Source organism: Rhopalosiphum padi, chromosome 4 (assembly GCF_020882245.1).
Source record: "Rhopalosiphum padi isolate XX-2018 chromosome 4, ASM2088224v1, whole genome shotgun sequence".
NCBI classification, from domain to species: Eukaryota; Metazoa; Arthropoda; class Insecta; order Hemiptera; family Aphididae; genus Rhopalosiphum; species Rhopalosiphum padi.
The window spans coordinates 14708764-14735972 of NC_083600.1; the positions used below are offsets into that span (position 1 = coordinate 14708764).

At 24.2% G+C, this 27209-nt stretch overlaps 5 protein-coding genes across 11 annotated transcripts in view; 2 read left to right on the plus strand and 3 right to left on the minus strand.

Moving 5' to 3' along the window:
• Positions 1–12276, plus strand: part of LOC132930157 (arrestin homolog) — a 99896-nt gene extending 87620 nt beyond the window's left edge. Inside the window, exons 3-9 of the mRNA XM_060995859.1 lie at positions 1508–1546; positions 2525–2666; positions 4889–5038; positions 6695–6842; positions 7805–8094; positions 8831–9209; positions 9410–12276. Coding sequence (XP_060851842.1) covers positions 1508–1546; positions 2525–2666; positions 4889–5038; positions 6695–6842; positions 7805–8094; positions 8831–9209; positions 9410–9516 — 1255 coding nt within the window. The 3' untranslated portion in view covers positions 9517–12276. The remainder of the gene's footprint in view (positions 1–1507; positions 1547–2524; positions 2667–4888; positions 5039–6694; positions 6843–7804; positions 8095–8830; positions 9210–9409) is intronic.
• LOC132930525 (14 kDa phosphohistidine phosphatase) overlaps positions 1–14472 on the minus strand; it is a 155395-nt gene extending 140923 nt beyond the window's left edge. The window contains exons 1-2 of one of the 3 annotated variants that reach the window (XM_060996452.1): positions 14341–14472; positions 13212–13377 (exon numbers count right to left, since the gene is read on the minus strand). In XM_060996452.1, the coding sequence (XP_060852435.1) occupies positions 13212–13362 (151 nt within the window). In that variant the 5' untranslated portion in view covers positions 13363–13377; positions 14341–14472. The other 2 variants (XM_060996450.1, XM_060996451.1) reach the window with 2 other exon arrangements.
• Positions 14473–15480: 1008 nt separating this feature from the next.
• Positions 15481–17974, minus strand: LOC132929098 (protein farnesyltransferase/geranylgeranyltransferase type-1 subunit alpha). 5 transcript variants are annotated; one of them, XM_060994200.1, is made up of 8 exons: positions 17812–17974; positions 17342–17524; positions 17136–17259; positions 16982–17077; positions 16591–16725; positions 16324–16524; positions 16074–16248; positions 15481–15923 (listed from the first exon to the last, which is right to left on the minus strand). In XM_060994200.1, the coding sequence occupies exons 2-8, from the start codon at positions 17508–17510 to the stop codon at positions 15801–15803; spliced, it is 1023 nt and encodes a 340-aa protein (XP_060850183.1). In that variant the 5' UTR covers positions 17511–17524; positions 17812–17974; the 3' UTR covers positions 15481–15800. The 5 variants fall into 5 exon arrangements, with proteins under 5 accessions (XP_060850183.1, XP_060850182.1, XP_060850181.1 ...); XM_060994199.1 differs by having other exon boundaries at positions 17342–17530; XM_060994198.1 differs by having other exon boundaries at positions 17803–17974.
• Positions 17975–18067: 93 nt separating this feature from the next.
• Positions 18068–19170, plus strand: LOC132929099 (U6 snRNA-associated Sm-like protein LSm1). The gene is made up of 3 exons (XM_060994201.1): positions 18068–18249; positions 18357–18541; positions 18617–19170. Exons 1-3 carry the CDS (start codon positions 18201–18203, stop codon positions 18788–18790), a joined length of 408 nt encoding a protein of 135 aa, XP_060850184.1. The 5' UTR covers positions 18068–18200; the 3' UTR covers positions 18791–19170.
• A 1324-nt stretch (positions 19171–20494) lies between these two features.
• On the minus strand, positions 20495–27154 carry LOC132929097 (ectonucleoside triphosphate diphosphohydrolase 5-like). The gene is made up of 12 exons (XM_060994194.1): positions 26852–27154; positions 22895–23003; positions 22677–22820; positions 22538–22617; positions 22322–22465; positions 22141–22252; positions 21896–22064; positions 21692–21832; positions 21357–21523; positions 21224–21277; positions 21052–21164; positions 20495–20955 (listed from the first exon to the last, which is right to left on the minus strand). Exons 1-12 carry the CDS (start codon positions 26879–26881, stop codon positions 20878–20880), a joined length of 1341 nt encoding a protein of 446 aa, XP_060850177.1. The 5' UTR covers positions 26882–27154; the 3' UTR covers positions 20495–20877.
• Between the last annotated feature and the right edge of the window lie 55 nt (positions 27155–27209).

Sequence of the window (27209 nt, forward strand, 5' to 3'; positions counted from 1 at the left end):
ACTTTCAAATAAATTAGGTTAACGATATTATTAAACTGTAGACAACTATGCTAAAACTAAAAATATCATATTTTTTCAAATAAACACAAACTTGTCTTGAGAATATACTATTTTGTTACTAAATTGTTATACCACGTTTAAAACCATATTCTACTTTGTTCAATTATTTGTAAAAATACTATGTTAATATAAATATAAATTGAATACTATACAGTTGCCATCAATGTCAAAGATTCCGTCAAAGTAAATATTGCCTGAAGACACCAATAATTACGGGGTATAATTGGTGTATATTTCTGAAATTGACAAATAAGTTTATTCAATATTATTTATCGATATATTTTCGAATTTTTTATAAACTTATCATTCATGAAACATTATATCACAACTTTTTTAGAGTATGAAGACTCAGAGTATGTGCAAATTGAAAAAATGATTTTTGTGGGTAAAATAATGACTAGCAAATTTCAAAAATCTCATGGAAATACAAATACATGTTAAATATTTTCACAGGAAAAAAATAGTTTCAAATATTTCGTGTGAGTGCAGAGGTATAAAATACACGTCTCTACAGCTCCTATCACTTAATTTTTTGGATTCACGCTAAAAATAACTACATGATGCAAACTAAAAAAGTTAGTAGGTATGCAAACACATATTAAATATTTACTATTTTCCAAATCAACACTTTGAAAATATCATTGCAAAGCTCAAGACTAGTATGTATTCTATATGCTTAATAGTTTATTTTGTGAAAATAAATAAAATAATATATTTTACCCATAATATTAGTAATTAATAATTATTTATTATGGTACCATTATAATAGTTATAATAAAGGATTTTGTTGATTTAAGTAGTGTACTAATAAATAAATTAATACTACCCACTATGGCTATCCATTTTAGTAATTGTATGCTATGTCTATCCAATTCTACCACCTAATCAAATTATATATTGTTAATAATGACTTTTCATTACTAAAAATAACTGATTGCCAACATTGGCGGTAACATAATATATACTATAAATAAATAATATATATTTATTTATTTTTATTTATTCTTCGAGAAGATAATGAATATATATGATATCTAAACTAAAAAATAATAACCCAATAATTATAACATACAAATAAATAATTTAAATAAACATAATGTAAGCATGTAAAATACATTATTGTATCTATATTATTTTAAAAGTTGTATTTGAGCATATCCTTTAAAAAAAAAATCTCCTATAGAAAATTATATCGGATTGATTTTATTCTACTTAGTAAATATACACTTGACTTCATTATATTTTATCTAATTAAATTACAAAGTTTAACCATTGAATATAAATAATATTATACTGTATATAGTAGGAATACTTAGTTATTTTATATAATCAATCGGTAAATTGATTATAGTATTAATATTTATATTGACTCTAACGTTTATTATTACAGTTACAACCCATCTATTACTTATTAAATGTTCATTTGTTTTAATTTATCATTTTTCAGGTCATGCATTCAAGATTCATTACCAGGGATAGCACACAGGTAACTTTCTATTAATTATATTAGTTACATTTTTTAGGATTTTAATTATGTAGGAAGGTAAATCATTATGTACATCTAATTCATTAATAAAACACCAATTTCTATACTTATCAGTTTTACGTTCAATTATTACATATATGAACATAGAATATAGATAGTATGAATAGCATGCTATTTGTATTACATACACTTATTATAATTATTATATTCTTGTGTATAATACTTTAATTAAAAATTAATAAATAAAATATTATCAGATAACGTTCAATATTTCATTATTCTGGATGTTTTAGTAAGTGATAACCATTAATCAATGCTATTCGCCTTTCAACAAGGTATAGACATTTCAGATAACTGCTCACGACATTCTAAAGCATAATTTATTATGGAAAAATCTACAGTTACTGATTTAAATTTTTTTATTCAAATAAAGTATAGGCAAACATTGTTTTTAATACAATTATGCACACTGCAGCGTCACATTGAATTCTCTCTCCAATATATGGGTTACGCCGCGTAGGAGCATTCAGTATATTATTTTCCCTTTTAATTAAAAGTAATGAACCCATCAGGAACTCATATGCCAATTAACTACAACACCTATTAAATAATAATATGAACAAAGAAAAAAAGGTGAAATCCATTATATGAATAATTTAATATGGCGATATTCCTCTTCAATATTTCAAAAAAAGAATGCAATTTTTCGTATTTGCCCAAACTGAAATGTTGAAAAATAAAACAAATAAAACCTATAAAAATTAAATTAACAATGATTTATCGCACAATAACGGATACACGATGAAACGTAAATCATTAGATAATATTTGTATGCTATAAAAAAAAATCAATTTTTAATGCTCGATATTTAAATAAATTTAATCTTTGACTGTATACAACTTAAATATTCCTACGATTAATAACTTTTTTTAAAACTATAAAAATTCATAAATATATTTTTTTATATTTATTTTACAGAGTTTTTAGAAAAACTGCCCAGAACAATAAGCTGTGTTTATATTTGGGTAACAGAGACGTAGTGGTGTCCAACAATTCATCCACAAAAATACACGGGATCGTATTAGTGGAACCAGATTTATTGAGGGATACAAAGAAAAAGGTATACATATTAAAGTATATATAATTACAAAAAGTAACTAAATATTTTTTATGAAATCATTAAAGTAAACAATATCGTATTTCAGCAAATAATAATACATTTTATTTATCATTAATTAAGTTATTAAACTTGGATAATATATTTAATTACAAACTTTGAATATACATAGAAGTTATAATGTTTGTAACGAATTAATAAAAAGTGTAATCAAAATCATGGTTATTATAAATTCCATAAAATATATTATCTACGTTGAAAATATAATTGTATTTGTATTATTACTTTATTATGATGATTGTCAATGAAAATTGTTCTAATAAAACATTTACTCGTTTAAAGTTTTGACGTATAAACTTGCATATATAGGCTACTACAAATTTTATACTTCATGATTCTAATTATTATAAAAAAAATATTTTTACATAAACAAGGCAAATTGTTTATTTAGAAACGAATTACAAACATTTTTCACATCAATAATATAATAATATATATGTTATTATTTGTAAAGTAGGTAAATGAATAAAATCAACAATGTATAATAATCAAATACAATAATAATTCGTTATTTAATTGGAAAAACATAATAATATAATCATAAATGATATAAATGATTTCAAATAAATTCCAAAATACACGTATAGGTAAATAGATTTAATATTATGTTATTAATAGGGCAGAGGACTTGTAGCATTTGCATATTTGTTCTGTACAGTCACAAAAACAGCAGAATACAAAACAAATACGTTTTATGCTTTCACAAAGCTAGTTTTGGAATTTTATTTTGCATATAAATTTGAGTTTTTTTGTTTTAAGGGCATATTTTATCCATTTTATACTATTGGACATACATATATTTTAACTTAATTAGGTAATAATTTTATCAATTTTTTTTCCACTGACATTTTTATTTTAAATAATACAACCATAACATAAATTTATTTTTTATTTTTGTTGTATAATATGGTTTTTAACTTTCTATGGGTTCACGTTTTTTCTAGAAATGCTTGAAGATTGCCGAAAAGACAATATAATTAATTTGTATTTATTTTATTAATAAATAGTATAAGTTACGATGTGATGTCGTATTGCCTTAATACTTAGTTGTAAATGTATAAAAAGCAGAACAAATAAAACTAATTTAAAATAATAAATTCTGTCAAATAAATTACAAAAAAATAAATAAAAATATTATTTTTTTATTTTTAAAATGCATATTTAGGTACATTTTTTATTTTGCATATAAATACATATTTTGGGAATTCAAATGAATATTTGGTGATTTTTAATGGATACAAGTCTTCTGCCCCAGTTGTTATAAATATAAATATTGTAGGTATACTGAATCATGAACAGGAAATGTACGCTTGGTTGGGTTGCTATACTCGCGGTTGTAATGATCGATCATAGTATAATTAATAAGTATTATTTCAGGTACCTACCATAATTTAATTAAGCATTCTTAACAATTACTGTATAAGTATTGTCTAAAATAATTTAATTGGTAAGTTTGTATACCGTATACGTATGTAAAGGATGTGTTAAGTGCACACTGGAGTTAATATAATATACTATTGAAAAACATTCCTTTACGACTTCACATACACTCTACAATACTGTAAAACACGTAGGATTGATTATTTTTTAAATCGACGAGACATACACTGGCGTTAAAAGCATTTCAACGCGGTCATGCTGAGTTTTACAGTATTATTATTGCTCTTATAACTTCCCGGTTCTTTTGCGTCTTTAATGGATTTTAAATGGGCACCCTCGACAAAACACAACAGAACGATGGTGTTTAACAGGAGAATTTTAATACAAATACGTTTGTGTATAGATAAAATGTAATGTGTGTTAAATGTTAATCGTTAATTAGATAAGTAACCAATAAAAAAAAAATTTTAAAATAATATAGGCATAATGCATTTTATACAGATCTATAAATGAATCACTCTGTACAAAATTATCCATTATACAAAATATAATTTTGATGAATTCACAGCAAAATAGTTTTAAGTGATTAATAGAACACGATCTACCCAACTTTATTTCCAAGTGTAATATTACATGGTATACTATATATGATATTACTAATTATCATTACTAAAAAATGTAGTCTCAAATAATTGTAATACATTTTACCGTAATTAAAATTTTAAACGTCCTAAAAACAAAATGATATGTAGTAACTTTTTATTTTATGCATTTTATTCATAAAGGTATTTGGGCAAATAACATTAACTTTTCGTTATGGAAGAGAAGACGAGGAAGTAATGGGATTGAAATTCTGTAACGAAGCAATCATGTGTTTAGCACAAATTTATCCACCTCACGAAAATGCACAACGTGAACAAAATACACCATTACAGGTATAAGTATTGATTATATTATATATTATGTGCCAATAAAAATAAAGTATTTTTATAATTACTTTAAACAATCAACTATTAATACTTTAAAACTTAATTTATACATTCAATTTTATATATATTTTAATAATATAACTTTCTGAAATGTATTAATATTCTATAAAGATATAAAAAAATAAAAATAATTTATTATTTTAGATAAAAATACTAGTAGTAATTTACTTTAAAAATAAAACATAATAAATTAAACACGATTTAAATATTACATTATATTCAAATTTAATGATTATGGTTAAACAAATGATTTCTAATTTAATTTTTTTAACAATAAGTAAACGTTCAATAAAAATGATAGTAAATATAAGATTAATTCTTAAATTTAATCATAGTAAAAATTTTAGAAAATAAACGACATAAAAATAATATCAATAATTAATTTCTGTGCCAAATTATTTATAAAAATTTCCAAAATCATTAAACAACTATACTTAACATATAAATTATTTATGATCACAAATTAAAATTATACAATGTATATTGTATAGTGTACATTTAGTGTACCTTTTATTCGATAAATTCTTAGCTGGAAAAGAAATAGATAAATGATACAATTTTTTGAAACTCTTTATGTACACCAATATACTTACCTAAATAATATTATTAATATAAACTGTTTATTTTTTATTTACCCCCGACATCTTTTTTTTTTGTTTTCCGAGTTACTTATATCATTAATATAAATATTTATACAATTTAAGGTAAATCTATAATAACGATAAATTATTTGTAATTTGTAATCATAAATGTCAAATAGTAATGATAAGCACGAATTTTAGTTAAGAAATACAAGTGGGTTCCATTTTTTTGTGAACACGATTATAGTTTGATTATAATTTATTCAATAATTTATAATGTATATCATTTAAATATTTTAGCTGCTTCATCATTATCTCCTTCCATTTTAACTATACCATTTTTGTAAGGTTAGCTTTGGCTTGTTTTATATAATATGTTTGATAAATGTTAAATGTTAAGATCTTGTATTCTATTATTAGTAAATAGTAATAATATTTTAACAAAAAAAGAAATGTTGTGTTCGCTGTACACATACTGTCCATAATGATATTAATATACTTATAATTAATACATTAATCTATGGTTTAGAATAATATTAATACATTGTTATGTTAAATGTATGGGTACCATAATTTATCGTTAAAATAATTGTAGTTATAAAAAATTATATGTGTAGTAAACATTTTATAAAAAAAAATGGTCACAACAAAATATTAGGTGATAAGTAGATATTCTAGCATTGCAAAAATTAAATGCCTCATCACCAAAAATAATTTTCTGGTTACGGCATTGCATGCTAGTATATCAATAATCGATATGCAATATGTATTTAAATGAAAACACGACATATTATTGAAAAAATATATAAGATATATAGCAAATACAACTAAATAATTCAAAACATCAAATGGTTAAATAACTATAAAAATATTGATTTAATAATAAATATAATGCATTAATTAGTTATCATCTATCGAACTTATATTAACTTTTAATTAATCAAATTAAAACATCTAACAAAAAATATTTACACATTATACGACTCTATTTAAATACAACTTTTTCTTTTTACTTTCTAAGGAAATGCTTATACAAAGACTGGGAAGCAATGCTCATGCGTTTTCAATGGAAATAACTCATTTAGCTCCACCTAGCGTCCAATTAGTTCCTGCCAAAGAATATAATGGTGCTCCAATAGGAACTAGTTACGACATACGAGTATACATAGGTATGGATAAAAATTAAATAATATTATTAATTAATATTATTTTATAATTTATATACATTAAATTGTATGTGCACAGTATATACTTACTATACGCAGATCATTAACGTATTATATAAACGATTTTATATGTTTTATTTGGGTCAAGATATATTTTAACAACGTAATAGTCATTAAACAAATGATGTCATATATTTCAACCTTATTACTAAATTACTTTAACAGTCAATAGAACGATTGTAAACTGATTCATAAAAGATTTTTATCACATAAACTAAGTTTATTTCTGTATCAAAATAATATAAATTAATTTTTTTAAGTTTATAATAAATTTTAAGTTTCTTAAATGTTTATGTTTTCTCGCAAAACAAATTAAGTGATAGACATGTTTACTGTATGTTATCATTATAATATATGATGGTTGCAAAAACACTTATTTTAATATATAAATAGAAGCTACAATGTACATACATAATATTATCGCGTATGCAATGGCACATCATTCATTGTAATTCCAAATCTCAAAGGAGGTTTACGCAATTATATTCAAATTAGAACAAACGCTACAGATGTTATACCACAAACGATTTCTAGTTCAATTAATTATAAGTTTAACAAATGTCGAGGGAAATGACATAATTTTACGGATAAAACATGAATATTTTCAAAGTGAAAAATGTTATATCTGTGAAACAAGGAGCACTCACTATCTTACTGGATGGGTTTTTTATATCCCTTAACTCACGAACAAATGAGTTAAATCAATGTAATATTAATCAAACATAACAATACATATAATATAATGTATAATGATATGTCTAATGATATGTATATATAAGTTGCCTTAATTCAATACTTGTGTTTTTAAAAATATAAAGTCCTGGTATATCAAAACTCCTCTAATATTTACTTAAAATATGTACTGCACAAAAATTAACAATGTTATTCTACATACAAAAATGTAGCCGAGAGGGCAGACGAAAAGCTACAGCGAAAAAATATCGTAAAAATGGGTATCAAAGTAGTTCAAATGGCTTCAGCGCCACCACCACCTACACCTACACCCAGATCAGAGCAGCCAAAAGGTTGGCGTCAAAGAGGACCACAAGCTACTTCAGAGAAACCGTTTTTACTTAGCGACGGTAAAGTTACTTTAGAGGCGAATCTAGACAAAGCTATTTATACACACGGTGATCCAATTCACGTGAATATCAGCGTGAAGAACACAAGTAAAAAAGCCGTTAGAAGAATAAAGGTAAAAGCTTTAAGTTAAACAAGTAAAAACTTCCACTATACTCTCAGCAAAATATATATGTATAGTGCCACCCAAATGTATTTTATTTTCTTATAATCGATTTCCAATTTAACTCATATATTTGAATGTTTCTAAAATGTAATCAATACAGTCAAGTAAATAATTTACAATCGTATTCTAGTATGACTTTAATTATATATTCCATGAAAATTCTACTTTCCCACCGATAAAATATATCTAGTGAAATTTAACCCAGTGTAAATATTGTCTATAGGTATCAAAATTATGCCTGGGAATAAATATCCACAAAAGGTAAAAATATCGTTGAATTACATTTTCAAAATTTTAGGTTATCGTTAGTAAGAAATTCTAAAAAAACAACTTAATTAATAAAATAATATAGTTAAAATAAAAAAAACAATTTAAACTTTTAAATTCGTCGGAAATCTAGAACAAGTCAATATCATTTCAATAAAATTCTAAAAAACAATTCTTAAATATCGGAAACTATAAAGATAAATTAAGTATAAGCAAAAACACACTTAATCTCTTTTAGAAGGAAATACAAATATTATGTTGTTGTTGTAGCGTAATATAGTTAATGTACCGATTGTACAACTGTTAATATCTTACTGCAGGAATACAGAATTACTAATACAACAATACAAATGCATTCTATGAAATCAACTATTTAGCATCGAAATGGTCGGACTGACGATGTTATATACATTTATAGGTGTTCATCGTACAGCATGTCGACGTGTGCATGTTCAGTAACGGTAAATTCAAGAACACAGTGGCGTCGGATGAATGTGCAGATGTACCAATACCCGGCAATGGTGGTTCACTCGAAAAAGAATACCTGCTGCATCCTATCAAAGCAAGAACTAAAAATTGGATAGCATTAGAGGACTCGTTGGGGTCTGCCATAAATAAGTCGGAAGGCACGTTGTCCAGTACGGTGGTGTGCGTATCACCAGAGGACAGAAACGTGTTCGCCATTTACGTCACGTATTACGTAAAAGTTAAACTTTTAATAGGCGCCATGGGCGGTCAGATGTCACTCAAATTACCGTTTACGTTGATGCACACACCGTCAAATACTTACCCGGCAGGTAAAAATATTTTTAGACAACTAGGTAACCTACTTATCATAATCGATAATGTCCAAAAATTAAATAATTATAATTTACCATACCTATTCTATATGACTATATTGAATTATTTGAATTAAGATACAGCCATGACTTTATCAATTTTGTATGTATCCATATAAATTATTAATATACCTACTATTTTTATGTATGTTACATAGAATGCAAGGATGCTTCATGTGCATCATTAGGACCCTGTTTAATGGTAGACAGTAAAGAAGCAGCCATGACATCAGAAGAACAGTGCACCAATAACTTAGCGCTCTGAGGATTAATCCAATCGGCCGATAATCGAGATATTCGTTCGACACCTACAATAACCACGGCCGATCAAAATGCCGAAGATCATCACGAAGACAACCGATTTAAATTTAAAAGGATTTTATGTTGTTTTAATAACAACAGATAGTGTTAGGGGGACCAACTAAAAAAAGTTTTATTGTTATTTTTGTCAAACATTTTTATACTAAATAAAATAGATTGTATATAGTAGATACCTCTATTCGATTACATTAAAAACCATGTTTGTATAATAGTTAAAAATTTAATTTAGAAAAAATATAAAACTAACCAAATTCAATATTAGCCGAAAATAATTGACAGTTTTTAGGATATGTCTTCTTTATTATAACAACTAAGATTGTCAATTTGAATAATACAATCTCTTAAAACTAAAGAACATGTTACCTATAACCAGGCTGATTTATTGCAGGGTAGAGTATTTTTACAATTTAAGAACTGTACAGTATTATTCTAGACAAGCCATATTCTAAAATCCAATGGAGCTCAATAATCTATTTAATGCTTCTATTAAAATGATTTTTTCAATAGTCATATTTAAGCAAATAAAACTAAGCACAGCATTAATAACCAATTAAAAATGGAAAAAAACTAAATACACTTTTATGCTTAAGTATAATAATTTCAGTTTTATTGTATTCATTAGTTGAATTTCACATATAGATTCATATTGTTTTAACAAATAAAAAAAAATACTTTATTTATGTTCATAAAAACAATTCAATCCATAAGTATTTATGCATTGATGATTATTGATTAATATTATAATATATATAATAGAATATCATTTTTCTACAGATATGAGATATTAACACAATAATTATCAGGACTTTACATCATTTAAGAATTCGGAAAACTTAAATTAGGAAATTATTTAGATAAATATTCATCTTTAATGACCTCAATACTAGAAAAATGGTATAAAATACATTCAATATAAGATCCATTTTAAAAAAATTGTAAAAAAATATTAACGATAAAAGTATCATTGCAAAAACTGTATGCTTCAGTGTTGGGTATTCAAGTGATGTGTGTGTTATAATAAACTTCAGATAGTAAAAACAATACTACTAATAAAAAAAAGATTATTTATATTTCATTTATTTGGTTAATATCTTGTCAGTTTTTTTACCACAGAACTAATTTTATAAAAACTTATCAACACATTAACTTAAAGCAATTTAAATTTATTTAAAGCCAAGTTTGCAACTAGGAGATAAAATTATATTTTTATCTGTCAAGTGTCATTTTATTTAAATACTATTAAAGAACATCATATTAATATTATTTTAAGCTAACTATTAATATACCAGATTCAAATATTACAATAAATAAGAACAATTAATCAAAACAAGATATTATACTTTAAAATACTTATGTGAATAAATGCTTGTTATATGCAATGTTATAGTTATTTAAGTTTTACTCCAAAAACAATACTAAATTTTACCTTTTAATTTATTTTAAACAAAAAATGTCCATTGACTTCTCAAAAAAACTTTCAAACCCTATTTTCATATAAATATTCTACTAGTTTTATGTTAATATTATGTTAAGAAACTTGTACAATCAAATAAAGCATTGTAACATTTTATAAAGTTTAACATACTTAAGAATTTCTTTAAATATATGTCATTTTGGGAAAAATAATTTTTTTTTTTGACAAATTAATTTATAATTTTATAATATACATTATACGTGTTGTAATTGCTATCATAAAATTAGGGAGCCTAGAGTCTCATATTATATCTGGAAATGAATATTTAACATTACGACGAATACATTACGTATTTTACTCCGTAAATAGTTTATAATATAATGTAAACTAATAATAAATTAATTGCTTTTTGTCAAATAACTTAGTAATTCTAATTATAGCTATAAGTTTTCAATAAAAATGAATTATAGTTTCAACAGTAAAATAATGAATGACTAAAGAAAATAAACATGTATGATAGGTAAAATAAATTAAATAATTCTTAAGGTATTAATTAAAATTTAGATTAATAGCCTCAAAATGATTTCAACATTAATAATTTGGTATATTGTTACCGAACTGTAAATAAATAGAATTGTTGATGCTTAATCATTGTTGTAATTAGATATATTGTATTATAATTATTGTAAAACATAAGATTCTCAGGTTTAAAAGTTAATAAATGTTGTGTGAAATTTCTAAACAACAATATTGTCACAATAAAAGTATCTTAGATTAACTCATACATAAGTTTACAAATACCTAAATACATTTCGAAATAGTTTTATATAATCAACAAGTTTTATAAAATGTATCAATTTACCTATTTAAGCCAATGTACATATCAGATTTTATAAATGCTATGTAAGTATTAAGTATATATTTTTAATGGCATAATTAAAAGGTCAAGTCTCACATGTAGCGATTAAATATTTCAAAAAAATGTTATTAGTGATTAGTGGGTACAAATAATTGTAATGAAAAATTAAGATTTATATCAGTGATAAAAAAAAAAAAAGTTGATGAATTGTTTTGAATATATTTGTAATCCCAAAAAACACAGAATAATATTATTCACAACATTTAATTAAATAATAACAAAACTAATAAATCTTATAATTTTTGAACTATTTAATATTGTTTAAACGATATGTGTATTAAAGAGACTAAACCTTTTAAAATGTATACATTAAATTTGTTAATAAATATAATATAATTGTGTCTAAATATAAATGATTTTTACACGCACTCGTAAATTAATATTTTGTACTTTCTTTTCCAATGGTTTTTAAAATTATTACATCAAGTTTCCTCATTAGATTTAGTAACTAAGTATAATTATTAAAAATTATTTAGATTTTATACAAGATCTTGAGTAGATTGAAACAATCACAACTATATGAATATATCCAAATCTCACTTTATGACATGAGAAATCAAACTTAAGAAAAACTCTAAATTAAAACAATGAACATTATACTGAGATTAATACTTATTAACGGACATGATACCTAACAGTGAATAAAAGTTTTAAAAAAAATTGTGAACAAAAAATGTAAGTAGTAAATGTTAGAAAATTTAAACATGAATTACACTACTAACATATTATAACCTATTTGCTGATATTACAGTAAATTTTTCTTAAGTAACTTTTTATAGTAATAATAAATTAAAATAAAGTCTTAACTATAAAAATTAAAAGATAATTTCTTAAATCAATACACAATTAATTTTTAATTTTTAATAAATAAAACTGAAAAAATACAGTAAATCCACTATAATATTAAAATACTTGCAAACTTTACATTGATTATAGAGGTTATTACTTATTACTATTTTAAAATTAATATTCTAATGGTTTTATATACTCGACTTAGAAAAAATTTGAATACCTTAATAACACATCAGAATGAAATATTATAAATAATAATATATAATATCATACACATTAATATTTAATACGTAAAAAACAGCGCATAGTAAAATTATCTATTTTATAAACATATTTTTGTACTAAATTGTTAAAATATATTGAATTTCATTACCTACTTAAATGATTAAATTTAATTAACAAGTATTTAGTTACATTAAAATATTTATACTCAATTGAATTATTATTCAACTGAAAATTGATATAGAATCAAATTGATTTTAACTTAATATAATTTAAAAAAATTAATGCTTACCGTGAAAGTCAAATCTTTGACCACCCCGTACAACATATTTTGATTGACTAGAAGAATCATTTTGATCTGTAACCTTAATTAAAATGTATTTATAACGGCCTTTGTCATCAATATCTACGTCTGGAATTTTCTCTAATGCTGAAGATGACATTGTACGTATGATTAACTGAAAAAATATTTGATCACATAAATAAAACATTTTCACATAAGAATAAAAGAATCAATGTTCACAATACTTTTAAATAAATTATAAATTAGCGATCAAAATCTCTAATATTTAATATAAAATATAACAAATTATACTTAACATCAATTTTTAGTATAAATGCACTTTTTTTTTTTTTTGAAACAAGCACCATATTATTCATTTTATAATACCTAGGTATATTCATATTATATGAAACATAAATTATAATAATAATTATTATTATTATTATCATTATTACCTATGCAATTTATTTATCTTTATAGATTTACTGTTCTTCTCATTTTTATATTAAATCTTACTCAGCGGATAACATAAAGTATTATATTTTTAATTTATTTTATTTTCAAATGCATAGATTTAAAAAAAATATTATACATATAAATATTATAATGTTAATGGTAGAAACAAAAAGTTAATATGCCATCTATTTTAGGTAACCATTATCATTTAAATAAATAATTCTTATTAACAAAACATTCTTGCTTGAAATTTTATAAATCGTTTTATTTTATATTATTACCAACTGAATTCACTACTAAGTATTGTGTAAGGTATGAATCATAATATTTGTTTTGTATCTTAATGTGTTGATACGTTATTGTTTTGTTAAAACTTTTGAGAGCGGAACGAATCTTAATAAGAATAACTAAAATGACGATCATGGACTCAAGAATAATTATAAATAAGTATTTACCTTAACAGAACGTAATTTTGTAAATGTTGTTAGTCTTTTAAAAGTCATCAACTTTTGAACTTTATCAACGGTTTCACGAAGAACCGGAACTCGGAACAACTAAGAAGTAAGAGGAGTCAATTACTGCAATACCGCAGTCCAGTCAGTCCACAGATATTATAATAACATAGAACTTAAAACAGGTAAGTAACCGGCAAGCGCCAATATAATAATAATATAATACTAACCAGTAACCGGTAAAATGAAAATCTGATAACATTTATCAATATTGATATACCGCAGAACACGATGTAAAGAGATCGTGCACCACGGATATAGATATCTGCACAGAACCTTAAAGGGCACTATCAAGGTTGATATATATATATATATAATATATAACCCCCCGCTGTATATTATGTGGTTCAACCCCCCACCACCGAAATATTTTCGAGTAACAAGGAAAAAATTGTTTTATTATTTTGCGGCATAATTTTTATTTCTAAATTTTATAAAATCCCCCGAAATTTATTTTTATGTACGTGCCTGAAATTTAGTATATTGTTTAATCAATGGTTAATAGGGAACAGTGATATTCTACCAAAAATTCTGATAAAAAAAGTCCAATAAATATTTATACTTAATATTATTATTTTTTTAAATAGGCATACTATTAATATACTATTTTATATAGTATGAGCTTATATTGTTAAGAGGATGCTTCATTCGCGTGTGTTGTCTTAGTCTTACAAACGTGTGTGTCATATTGACATGATAAAAAACTGTTTCACATAAGGAAGAAACATTTGGCTGTATTCAAGTTAAACAACCAAATTTTCATGCTAGAAAGAGAATAACTTTTACTGTACAACATACTATTTAATTATTTTTTTTTTTTATATCAGATCAACAAAAAAAGTTATTAAAGTTTGAAAAACAAAAATAATTGATTTTGAAACAATTTATAGTTTATGTACATTTTACAATATAGATCTGTTATTATACTAATTCCAAAATCAGTTAATGCTGCAGATTTAACAATTTACAGACATATCTATATTGAATCACATTTACCAAAACTATTAAAATACAATGTCTTTTAACTTCATTAATTTGTCAATGAACAACATAATAATTAATGATGAACACATAGATTTTGACCATGTCACTACAAATACCTACAACTTAATATTCAGTACCTTTACAGATTGATGTTCTTTATACATCATATTATCTATTACTATCAATTTTTACATACTTTAAATGTAATAGGTTAACTCCTAGTTTATAATTAATAAATACAAAAAAAAATTATTAAAACGACATATTAATTTTTTTTTTTAATAAACTATTTTGTATTGATAACTAGGTAATTGATGTTACACAAATTAATATCATGTTTATTCATTTATTTAGAAATGGCCATTTATATAACAATATTAGTTTTTTACAATATTTGAAATTTAAACTAAGAGCAAAGATAATAAAAAATAAATAAATAAAAATACAGAAAATAAATACAAACATTAAAAATGTAATTTGTCTAAATATCAAAGAAAACATGACATAAGAGGGTCTTACAGTTAAAATACAATTTATAAAATTATATTGAATTAAGAATTTCAATATTAAATTTCCCCTTATAACTACAATATCGTTAAATTATATAATATATTTAAAAAGATATAAATTCTTTTAGTTCATTCTATTATTCAATTATAATTTTAGTGTCATGTTCTTTGAAATTGAATTTAATTTCAATATCTTTAGATATATATGCCCAATAATAACGACGTATAGGATCATAATCCGATGCCAAATCAAAACATAACTAAAATAAAAAAATATTTATTATATTACTATTGTTTAAAAACAAAGTATGTTACAGTAAATTGCGTTATATATCAAAATAATGTTATTTTCTAGTAAATAACAATGTCTTTTACTGTAACATATATATAAATCAATTCAGTACACATACTTTAAGTGCAAATTTAATTTTTTCAACGTTCTCTGGATCAGTAGATTCATCTGCATCAGTCAAATCAATCAAACAAGACATGAGGTGTACTGATCTATTTCCCTTATTATATAAATTTGAACAAAAATCACGAACTTTATCTTCCAAGACACCATTTTCTGAGTATAATAATAATCTATTTCAAAAATAAATGTTAATTAATTAATTTTAACTAATATGTCCTATTTAAAGTATATGATTATAATATTACCCCCTTAAATAGTTCCATGCACTTTCATTTTTTGATAAAATTCGTATTTTACCAAATGTATACTCAAGTTCTTTATTAATCACATCAGGATTAGGATCTGAATTATTTATAACAAAATAACGTTGATTCCAAGCAGAATTATTTCGCATATCTTGAGATATTAAATTATCAACAAAATTTAGCTCATTTTCCATTAACTCACTAAAATAAACACAAATTAAATATTAGACAAATATCTTATTGCGTATTTAACTATTATTGTATTACCTGAATGTAGTGAGGACCCATTGTCTGTATTGCCAAGCATGGTAATTTTTAGAATCCATATCTAAAATATCAGCTGTAAATTCTAGTTCACCTGATGGATCATTTAACATTTCTACAATAGTCTTACGATATTGCCTAAAAATTAAATTAATTAAAATCAGATTATTAGATGGTAATTTAATATTTTATGAGACAGTATGTACAATATGTTACTCCATCAACGTTTAGAAGGTACCTCGGCGGCTGACTTGTGCGTGGCTTTACTACATGATAGACGTACAGATAGTTGACTATGTAGAGGTGACAGATATGATTTGCCCGACAAAAGCTGGTTTACCGCCAAGATTCTTTGCTAACGTGAATGGAGTAAACATAAATACACAATACATACCACACTTGGTAATTTTTAGTGAACTCGCGGATCACATTTGATATGTAATCTAATTCATTGTGTAAGTCTACTTTCAAGTGTTTTACAATTTCTAATCTGAAAGAAAAAGTTATTAATATTTTTGACTGAGTGCACATATCAGCAAACTATTTACCGATATATCCATACAGTATAATTAGCTGGGTTTAAAGTTATAGCATCTGTAACCAAACTCAGAGCCCTAAGAGACTTCTCTCCCGATTTAAGAACAGCTCTGAAATAGTCATATACATCTGAAACTATAAAAACAGATACATAGGGCCTATGAAATATTACAAATAATTGTTACTAGTCTAATGAAATGTATTTCTTATTTGTTACATTTGGTGGAGTATGCTATCTGAACCACTCGAGCTGGACCATCATCTTGAGCGATTGGTTGTACGTCCTTCCATTCTGGTCGGTCTCGGTACAGCACGTAATTGAAAACATCTGCCGTATCGTATAAATCGGGACTATCAGATTTGTGTTCCTGGTTTTGATCGACCATTTTGAACACAGCACCTGTAACTTTATATAAAATGGATTGTCCAACGGTCCTCTTAAGTATACCAAAAATAATATTTTTGAAAACATTATAATGATTGATAAGCGATTCCATTTTTTCACGACCCACGGCAATAGATAAAAAACACAATTATGTACAGTATATATAAAGTATTTTTTTGCCGTTGTCAAACAGTTAAATGATAAAGTTTTCCATATCGAAATGGCCGGGTTAAAACCACGGATATATAAAAATATTTATAATATATACACTATAATCTGTGGTTAAAACTTACAATATTCACCTGACTTTTCTGCGTTATATAGTAAAACCGATACTAACGATTCACGGTTATAACCGTAGTAATAATGCAAAAGTACGCATAAATACGTGATAAATGTCCTAAACTCCTATAAATGCCTTATACCACAGAACAATACTATTTTCTTTTATAGCCTACAATATATTTTAATATAACAGTTTTGTTATCATTGTTATCAAAATTACTTATCTGTCATAGATAACTCTTAAGTATTTTTTTTTGTTATTATTATTATTATTATTATTATTTCCAGTGTGTAATAATGTGATTTATAAGTAGGTAATAGGTAGATATAGAAGTATTACTTAACATGGTTCTGAACTGTTATTTTTTCAAATTTACAATCTTATAATAATCCTTGTTTAACTACGATGAACTCTTTTCCGCCTAGAACTGCTACGCTTTTGTACGAATTGGACAGTAAGTGTAAAATGAATATTTTGTCAGTATAATATTCTTAGATCATGTATGATTTAAGATAATATTGTATGAACATTTATTGTTTATTGTTTTTTTTTGTATTATAGAAAAGCTTATGGTTCTTTTACGTGATGGCAGAACACTTATTGGATACTTACGGAGCGTTGACCAATATGCCAATTTGTTGCTTCAACAAACAGTTGAGCGCATACATGTGGGCAAGAAATTTGGTGATATACCCAGAGGTGTATTTTTGGTGAGAGGAGAAAATGTTGTATTACTTGGAGAAATAGTAAGATTATATTTAAAATATTGGAATTAAACTTTAACATTGATAATAAATTATTATTAATCTTTGTGTTTCTAGGACGCCTTAAAAGAGGCCGATCAAATGTTTGAAAGAGTATCAATTGGAGACATTCTAGCGTTACAAAAACAAGAGCAAGATGCCAAGATTGAAAAAGCAAAATCTATTGAACGGTCTTTGAAAAGAAGAGGTATGCGATTTCCTCCTGACCTAGTTCAAGATGATTTCCTTTGATTAACATGATAAATTTGCTAAATTAAACAATCAACAAATAGTGATACTTTAATGTTTTCCAACTTTGTAGATTTGTTAATTATTTTAACTTTGAATTCTAACAAATTAGTAACTAAAGGCTGTCAAAATATTTACAATTATATTTTTATTTAAATAATAAGAAAAAAAATTGTTAGTATCTTTTATTAATTTACCTAATAATAAAATAAATATGGTGATTTTTGTATTTTACGCAAAAACAAGGAAACTAACTTTTTTCAATTATGTGGTTTTTTTTTTTCAAAATCATTTTTTTGAGCGATAAAAGTTTTTGTGCCGCCACTATGTTTGGAAATTTGATGCAAATAATACATTGTGTAAAATATAATGTATATATTATATTGTTGACTTATTCCATGTAGACTCAAACAAAATATGTAATGAAAAAAAAAATCAGATTCTTAATCTATTTGATATTAATTTTTTTCATTAAATCTTTAAATTTTTAGTTGATAAATTTATTAAAAATTGTCAGTATTCCGCAGAATGACCAAGTGATAGATATATTTATATTTATTTATATTTTTACATATTTCTAATTAGGTTAAAAATTAAAATTGACATAATGTAGTTACTTAGATTCTAATAATTACACACAGGGTTTTTCTTCATTTTGCTTTATTGAAGGTTTTTATTTTGTATACTAAACTATTCTGTAGTTTTTTGACCGATTTAAAATTTGAATCCATTAAATGTCAAACTATCAGAAGTGCACTAGATTATAGACTCATCATAAAATTAGAATATCAGATCTAAAAGTATTGTATTATGTAATTTATTATGTCACTAAATACAAATTCCAATTGTTACTTATTTAGTTGATATTTTTATAAAGTATGTTTTTATTAACTATAATGCAGCTTTAGAAATTTAATTTAATATAAAGTTTCAAAATTTGCAAATATGATTTTTTCTTAAATACATTTACAAGAAACCTTTTTTTTTAAATTGCTTATTACAAATAAATTGATAAAAAAAACACCTATAACATTAGTGCAACTGTTGTAGAATTACATTGATAACTGCTAAAATAATGTATACTGTAAATTTTATAATAATTAAGTATTAACTGAAGTACTTTTTATTTTTGGAAATAGTTAGTTTCGTTTTCTTAGTTTGTACCCTTATATTTTTTTTCACTACAATTTATAAAACATAATTTTGAAATTTCACTAAATAAAAGCATAAAAACACTTGAGTTAAAATATTGAGTTGCTTATTTATTACATATCAATTGAATAATTTTCCCATTTTATTTTTACTGCAATAAATTCAGTAACTATAATATACAATATTTTATAAAATACCACAGTTAGATTACTAAAATTTATCATCATTGTCTGTAGTATAAAAATAAAAAAATGTTGGGGTTCAATTTTGTTTTTGGTTAAATTAGAAAAAACAATGTCTCAATATAGATATTAGAATATTTATATATTATATTACTATGTATTTATATTACCTTTGTAAATCTTTTTTGTATCTAAAAAAATGAATAAACATGCAATAAATGTTGTTATTATTTTGTACATATCTTTGCTTAACTCTTCAAAAATTGCAATGATCTCAATTACAACTTCTGAACTTTTGTTTCTAAAAATGTATTGAGATTTTAATGATGTGCTCCTGTAGTTTAGTTTTATTTTTAATTAAATAATTACAAAATCATTTGACTACAATTTTATTTAATCAAACAATTAAGTAGATATATATGGCATTGAAATACAAAATATTTGGTTTAAAGAAAACTCACATAATTGTTACATAACATTATCACTATAAATTATATTGTTGAAAAAATTTTAATCTACAATACAAGTATTTCAAATCAAATAATTCGTTGAAATATACATAAAATAACAAATACATTAATAATAAAAAATTAAAAATTAAAATGCAATTTAATATAATTGTAATAATATTACAAATACAATGTTTGAACTGCGAAGAATTAAACAATAGACATGAACAATTGGGCAATAAAATATAAACTAGTTTTTGATCTTCGGTCACCATGGTTATTGGTTTTTAAAAAATTGCTGTTTGATTTAAAGTCCATTTTGTAAAATATGGTAAGCCGCTCCAAGTGCCCAGCTTATTTCATGTCCGTCAATAGTATTCAATAACTAAATGACAAATTTATAATTATATTAGATTTTGATAAATAATTAAATAATTTAATAATTACACATGAAGATAAAATATGATAATGAAAAACTTACAGAAACTGAAGTTTCCACTGGTAAACCAAAACCTTGTTCCAATAAAACGGAAATATAAGTTAAATCAAGGCATTTAAATGGACGTAGTTCATTATAACTTGTATTGGAACATTCTGGAAAATTAAAAGTTATTATTTAAAATAATGTTTAATTATTAATAAAAACAGATTACCTTTCTCTGCTGCATCATAAAATGATTTTATGGTTACTTCACCTCCTTCTTCGCCTAAAAAATTATAATAGCCATAAATAAAATAGTAACAACTAACTGCTATTTATATTCATTATTAATGCCTAATACATACCGACCAGACCAGCATCTTGAGCTCTGTCATAAAAATATGAAAATGCTACTATTTTCTGGTTAAGCAAATCTTTGGGTTTGTCAGTATATATAGTTTTAACTACAGCTTCAATGATACTCTTACACAATTGGTAATCAACAGCTGGACCTTTTTTCGATGGCGCCCCACTGAAATAAATACATTACAATATGATAATATGATTAATATGTACTAGTATATACGCAAAGTAAGTCCAAAACAATAGTTTTAGACTAAAATATTTCATATTTTTATAATATAAATAAATAGCTTGTCTTAAACAATTTTTAATACAGCAATTTTAATTAAAAACGTACGTTACATGGTAGGTATTTTGAGCAAATTTATAAGGTGTTCCTTTGGCCGCCTCTTGAACACAAGGGCTAGTTATATTTAACAAGTCACCATCAACAGTAAACACACTCTTTCGTGCTGCCATTAATCCCAACCCTAAATAACTAAAATAAATTTTTATTTAGTTAACATAATATAATATTAATAGAGTTCAATTTTAAGTATACCTGTGGCTATACAAGTTTATTTTTTCGTTCATTATCGAATACTCTGTAATAAACTCTGGTAATTCTTTTATTATTTGTTTACTATCAGTAGGGATAAATGTGATCTGTATAGAACCACCACCTAAATCAAGGGCAGCTACAGTATTTGTCAATTTACCATTCAAACGATCTAAAAAATAAATACATTTTTATAACTGCTGTATAAATAAATATATTTTTAGATAAATGTAAATTTATGATTTTACCAAGAAGAAAATTCACTGTAAACCATGAAAAAAGACCCTCGTCAATACCATCCATGATTGCCACTGAATTTTCATTTGTATAAAATGGATTATGTTTAAATAATTGTATTACCTATAAAAAAAATGCAAATAATTTTTAAAATAAATTTAGCATTTATTTTTTCAGAAAAACACAAAATACTTCATTGAGAATTCCATCTGCTTTTTCAGTTGGTAATAACCTTAAACCAGCTGTTGCTCTCATTGCAAGTGGTGTATTTTTCCAATACTGTTTTGGCACAAAATTTTTAGCCTTGGCCAATAACTGATCAATTGATTCAGCACCCTAAAATACAAACAAAATTTAATGAATTTTAAATATTAAATTAAATATATTTGTTAAAAACACAACATTTACTTTTTTTGGATTATCGGCAAAACTAGATAAGCCTGGTTTAACTTGTACAAATAATTCATCTTCTAGCTCTAAAGAACCACCTATAAAATAATAATAAGTATTAAATAATAATATAATATTAAATGTTTTGTTTAGGTACTTGATGTTTTTTTAAAAGCTAATGCTAATACCCTTGAACCAGTACTTCCTGCATCAATAATAACAGCATAAACAGGTTCTGATAACGGTTGCTTTTTAACAACTTTATCTGATCCAAAATCTGATTTATAGATAGTGTAATAAGCTGAAATTTTTAAAATTTACTTAACTGGCAGTAAATGATTATCATAAAAAATATATAGATTAAATTCCACTTACAATATATTACCACAAAAGTTATTACAATAATACTATACAGTAAATATTTAGTTTGATTTACTTCCGGTTTTGTTTTATCATTTTTATAAGTATCATCTTCTTCAACTATCTGTGAAAAATCATTAAAACCATTTTAATTACTACACAATATATCAATACATAAGGTTAATAATATCACAATGAAACTATGATACAAAATGTAAATTAACCATTTCTAATTTAAAAAGAAAATAGGCCTCTCTTGAAAATATTTTATTCTTCTCTTAATAATATAAGAAAAATTAGTTTTAAATAGTTTTAAAAATACATAGATACACTGTATGAAAAAATACATCCTAACTATAGTGTATTTTTACATACATTTAATTATGCAACTAAAAAAAATGCTGTATTTAATATTACTGATGATAGAAAATATCAATCGTCTCCTGATAAAAGTAACAGAAAAATAATCAATTATGTCTCTGTGACTTAGAGTAATTATGTAATTATATTTTACATTTATCATGGATCATTGTTATATTCTCTAAAATTAGAGTTGACAAAGATAATCATATGTGTGTTAAAATTTTAAATAATTATATTTTCAGTTAAAATCATTCTTGTCAACTTAATACATTTTTAGTTAATTATTATCAAATTCTCTCACACAAACAAATCAATAGTACAGTAGAGGCTTGATAGTCCATACGAATTATAACTGAGCACCGTCCAGATTGCCAAAGGTTTTTCAAGATAACCTACTCAAACTACTAAGTTTTTTATTTTTATTTACGCCACCTTTATATTTATTGCATTTTAAATTACAAAAATAGGTAAATAAATAGGTAAGTAATAAAACGACGAAATTGTTTTTGTCAATAAAAATATTTTATAGATTAATTGAGTTCCAAATAAACTACATAAGTTAATTGTATTTACAAACAAATTAATTAATATGCCGTCTGGACTATAAAGATTCTACTGTAGTTCAAAAAAAATTATAAACTATAGTAAATCTATAAGCCATTAATTATCAATGACTCATACATCTACCAAGCTTATTTTTTTAAGGTTCAATCATTTATAATTTTTAACTTACTGAATTGTTTAAATTCACAAAATGTGTATATTTTTCTATCATAGTTTATATTATAACTATTATGATTATTGAATTAAACAAAATTTTAATTTTAATTAAATACAAAGTTGAAAAATTAGAGTATATATCTACTTTTAATTGATAAACTGCATAATGTTACATATTATATTATATTATAAGTTGGCAATTGGCAATAAATTTTTAAGTATTTATTTTAATAAATTTAAATAAATATGGTATACACTATACGCATACAATTATTAGCATCTGTGTCAATAGACTCAATACTATACCTATTTCTTTTGTATATTTCACTTTATAGTCATCATTTAAACATAGAAGTTATTATATTAACCAAAACAAAGACATTTGAATGATAATTGAGTCACTGTGCTTGTAAATGAAGTTTTATTTTTATGATTTTAAAAATTCATATGAGGTTAATTGAAAAACGGAACGGACACAGGTAAGTTTAAATTTTGGCTGACCCCCTTCTATATACTATAAAGCTACTCAAGGAAAGTGAAGATTTGTAGTCAATAGTGAAGAGGTGAATCATAGCTTAAGGCAATAATGATAACATCAATTGTAATTTGTAGCCTATCTACAGGTCATAGTAATGGATAAGTTGCACTACCGCGCGGACACTTACCATAAATGTTTAATTCAATAATGAATAGATCAGCTGTGTAAGCAGAATCTTCCAAATTTTGTATGATTTAAATTGTGAGGATTATTTTAGTTTTTACACAATTGCCATCATTATTTTAACACAAAATTTGGGTGGTTCAGTGTATATAACTAACTTACAATAAAAAAAAGAACTAGGTAGTTAGAATTTTTATTAATTTTAGTAATAATTATTCAATTAAAAGTTCAGGCTCAAGTACAAATTAGGGTATTTCAAATAGATATACAAATGTATTTTTATTTTTAAAATATTCAACAACTGATCCTCCAACTTCAACTGGCAACTTTTCCACTTTCCATATGATTGATACATTTAAAAATTAAATGCCATATCAAGTACGAAGTTAATACATATTAATAGCAATAATGCAGAGGTAAGAGATTATACTCTGTTCAACGTGAGAACACATCAAATTGATTCTCATGTGAATTTCCACTCGACACTCAGTAATTAAGATCGAATTCATTATAGTTGTCACGTAATGATAAACAGAAGAATCAATTTTTGTCAGGCCGCAGTATGTCCTCTAGCTGTTCAGAGTATAAGTTGATTTAAGGTGACTTCACATTCTGCGAAATGATAGATTATTACATAAGATGTCAGATAGGTCGGAATAGAAAATAGAGAATAGTTCCTAGCAAAGAGAGAAAAAAACACAGAAAGAGACAGTGACTAATAAATGGAGGTCATAAGTCATAGATATATTATTCTGAAATAAACTTAGTAACATATATTTATGTAAAATAAAATTGTATTATAAAGATTATTATAATTTATGTTGCTTAATTATAATTTATCTATCTTGATTAAGGGATTTTTTTTTAATAATTAATATAACAGTTTTACTTTATATCATGTTAAAATTCATTCATTCAGCAACAAAAATTAAATTTAATGTAATTAATTCATAGAGATGACACCAAATCATAACAATTTGAATATTATATAAATAATTTGTTTATAAGTTTTTATACTTAAAACATTATGAATGTCCTCTAATCAGGTAATTATAATATGTAAATATTAATTTTGTAAAAAAATTATACCTAACTTACCTCTAGATAAGATATAATTTTTTTTTTTAAATAAAATAAAATACAATTATTATCTTAATTCTTAAGATACATTAAGCCATTTAATAAACAATCTAAATATTATATTATATATAATATTATATCTCTTCAAAAATTATAAATGTATAATAATTATAAGAGTAATAAAATAAACAATTAACTTATGTAAGTTATAATATATATATATAATATTAAATTAGCAAAAGAAGACATATATATTGTGTAAATCATATCTGTATAACCTTCTTTATTCAACACTGACCCTGAATTCTAAGTCAGTATATAATCAAAAAAAATATTTCAATGTAAAAACCATCATTATCCATCAGCAGTGACATATTATGTAGACAACTTCCTCTAATTTAAATACATTTCAAAACATTCTTTTTTATAGGTATAAAAAATGTATATCAGAACAGAATAAATAAAGCAATTTAGGTTTAATTCTTTCAGATTTTAAATTAGAATACCTAAGAATAATGTTTTAAATACAATGGCCACAGTTATTGAAGATTATCTATTAAAATAAAAAAGATAAAACTAATGATTTTTTTTTCTTCTAAATTTTAACAAAATAATATTTTTACAGATGAAAAAAATAAATACCAGGACATTAGGACACTGATTAACCTACTTACACCACTTCTCAATGTTATGATTTACACTTCAAAAGTTAAATTAAAATACATAATATATCTACACAAATTGATTTGCCAAGCTTTAATAATTTAATCTTTAATAATGAATTTATTCAAATTCTGATTGTTGAAATTTTAAAATTAACTTATATGAATACCATATTTAAAATAGGTTCTAAGATTGTTTTATACGATTTTCACTAAAAAAATTTGATTTTCGTTTGGAAAAAAAAAAAAGTTTTGGCCAATCTATAAGTAGTTTGAAATATTGAACCTATATAAACTTAAAATTATGAATAAATACATAATTGAAGGAAAATAATGGATGCTACCAATTAGCATCATTGATACCTTATATATACATAAATACGTTTTTTTATATAAATGATCAACAAAGCACAAACTAAGTAATCATGAATTATGATCATTATAATTATGAAATAGACGTAACGATTAGAAAATTTGTACACAAACCTTTTTAGTTTTCTTAGTGTGTCTTTCCATTTCAGGAAATTAAATAACAGCCTAAATCGACAATATTCCGTGAATCGTAGAATAAAAATGTATAAATTGTTGTTAGTGTATTATGGTTTAGCCGTCAACTGAGACACGGGAAAGCAACAGTAATAGAGTTGTTCAATTACTGTTCACAAATTATACACTACACTGCTCGCAGAATACGGAATAAGGAAAACTGCTTTTTATTTAGCTTAAATGATTGCTGAATGGCAAATACCGAAACCAAATAGGTAATATTATGTTTATTTAATTACTTCATCGACGTTATCATTTTTGAAAACACGGTAATGTTAAGATAGGGATGGGGCCAGTT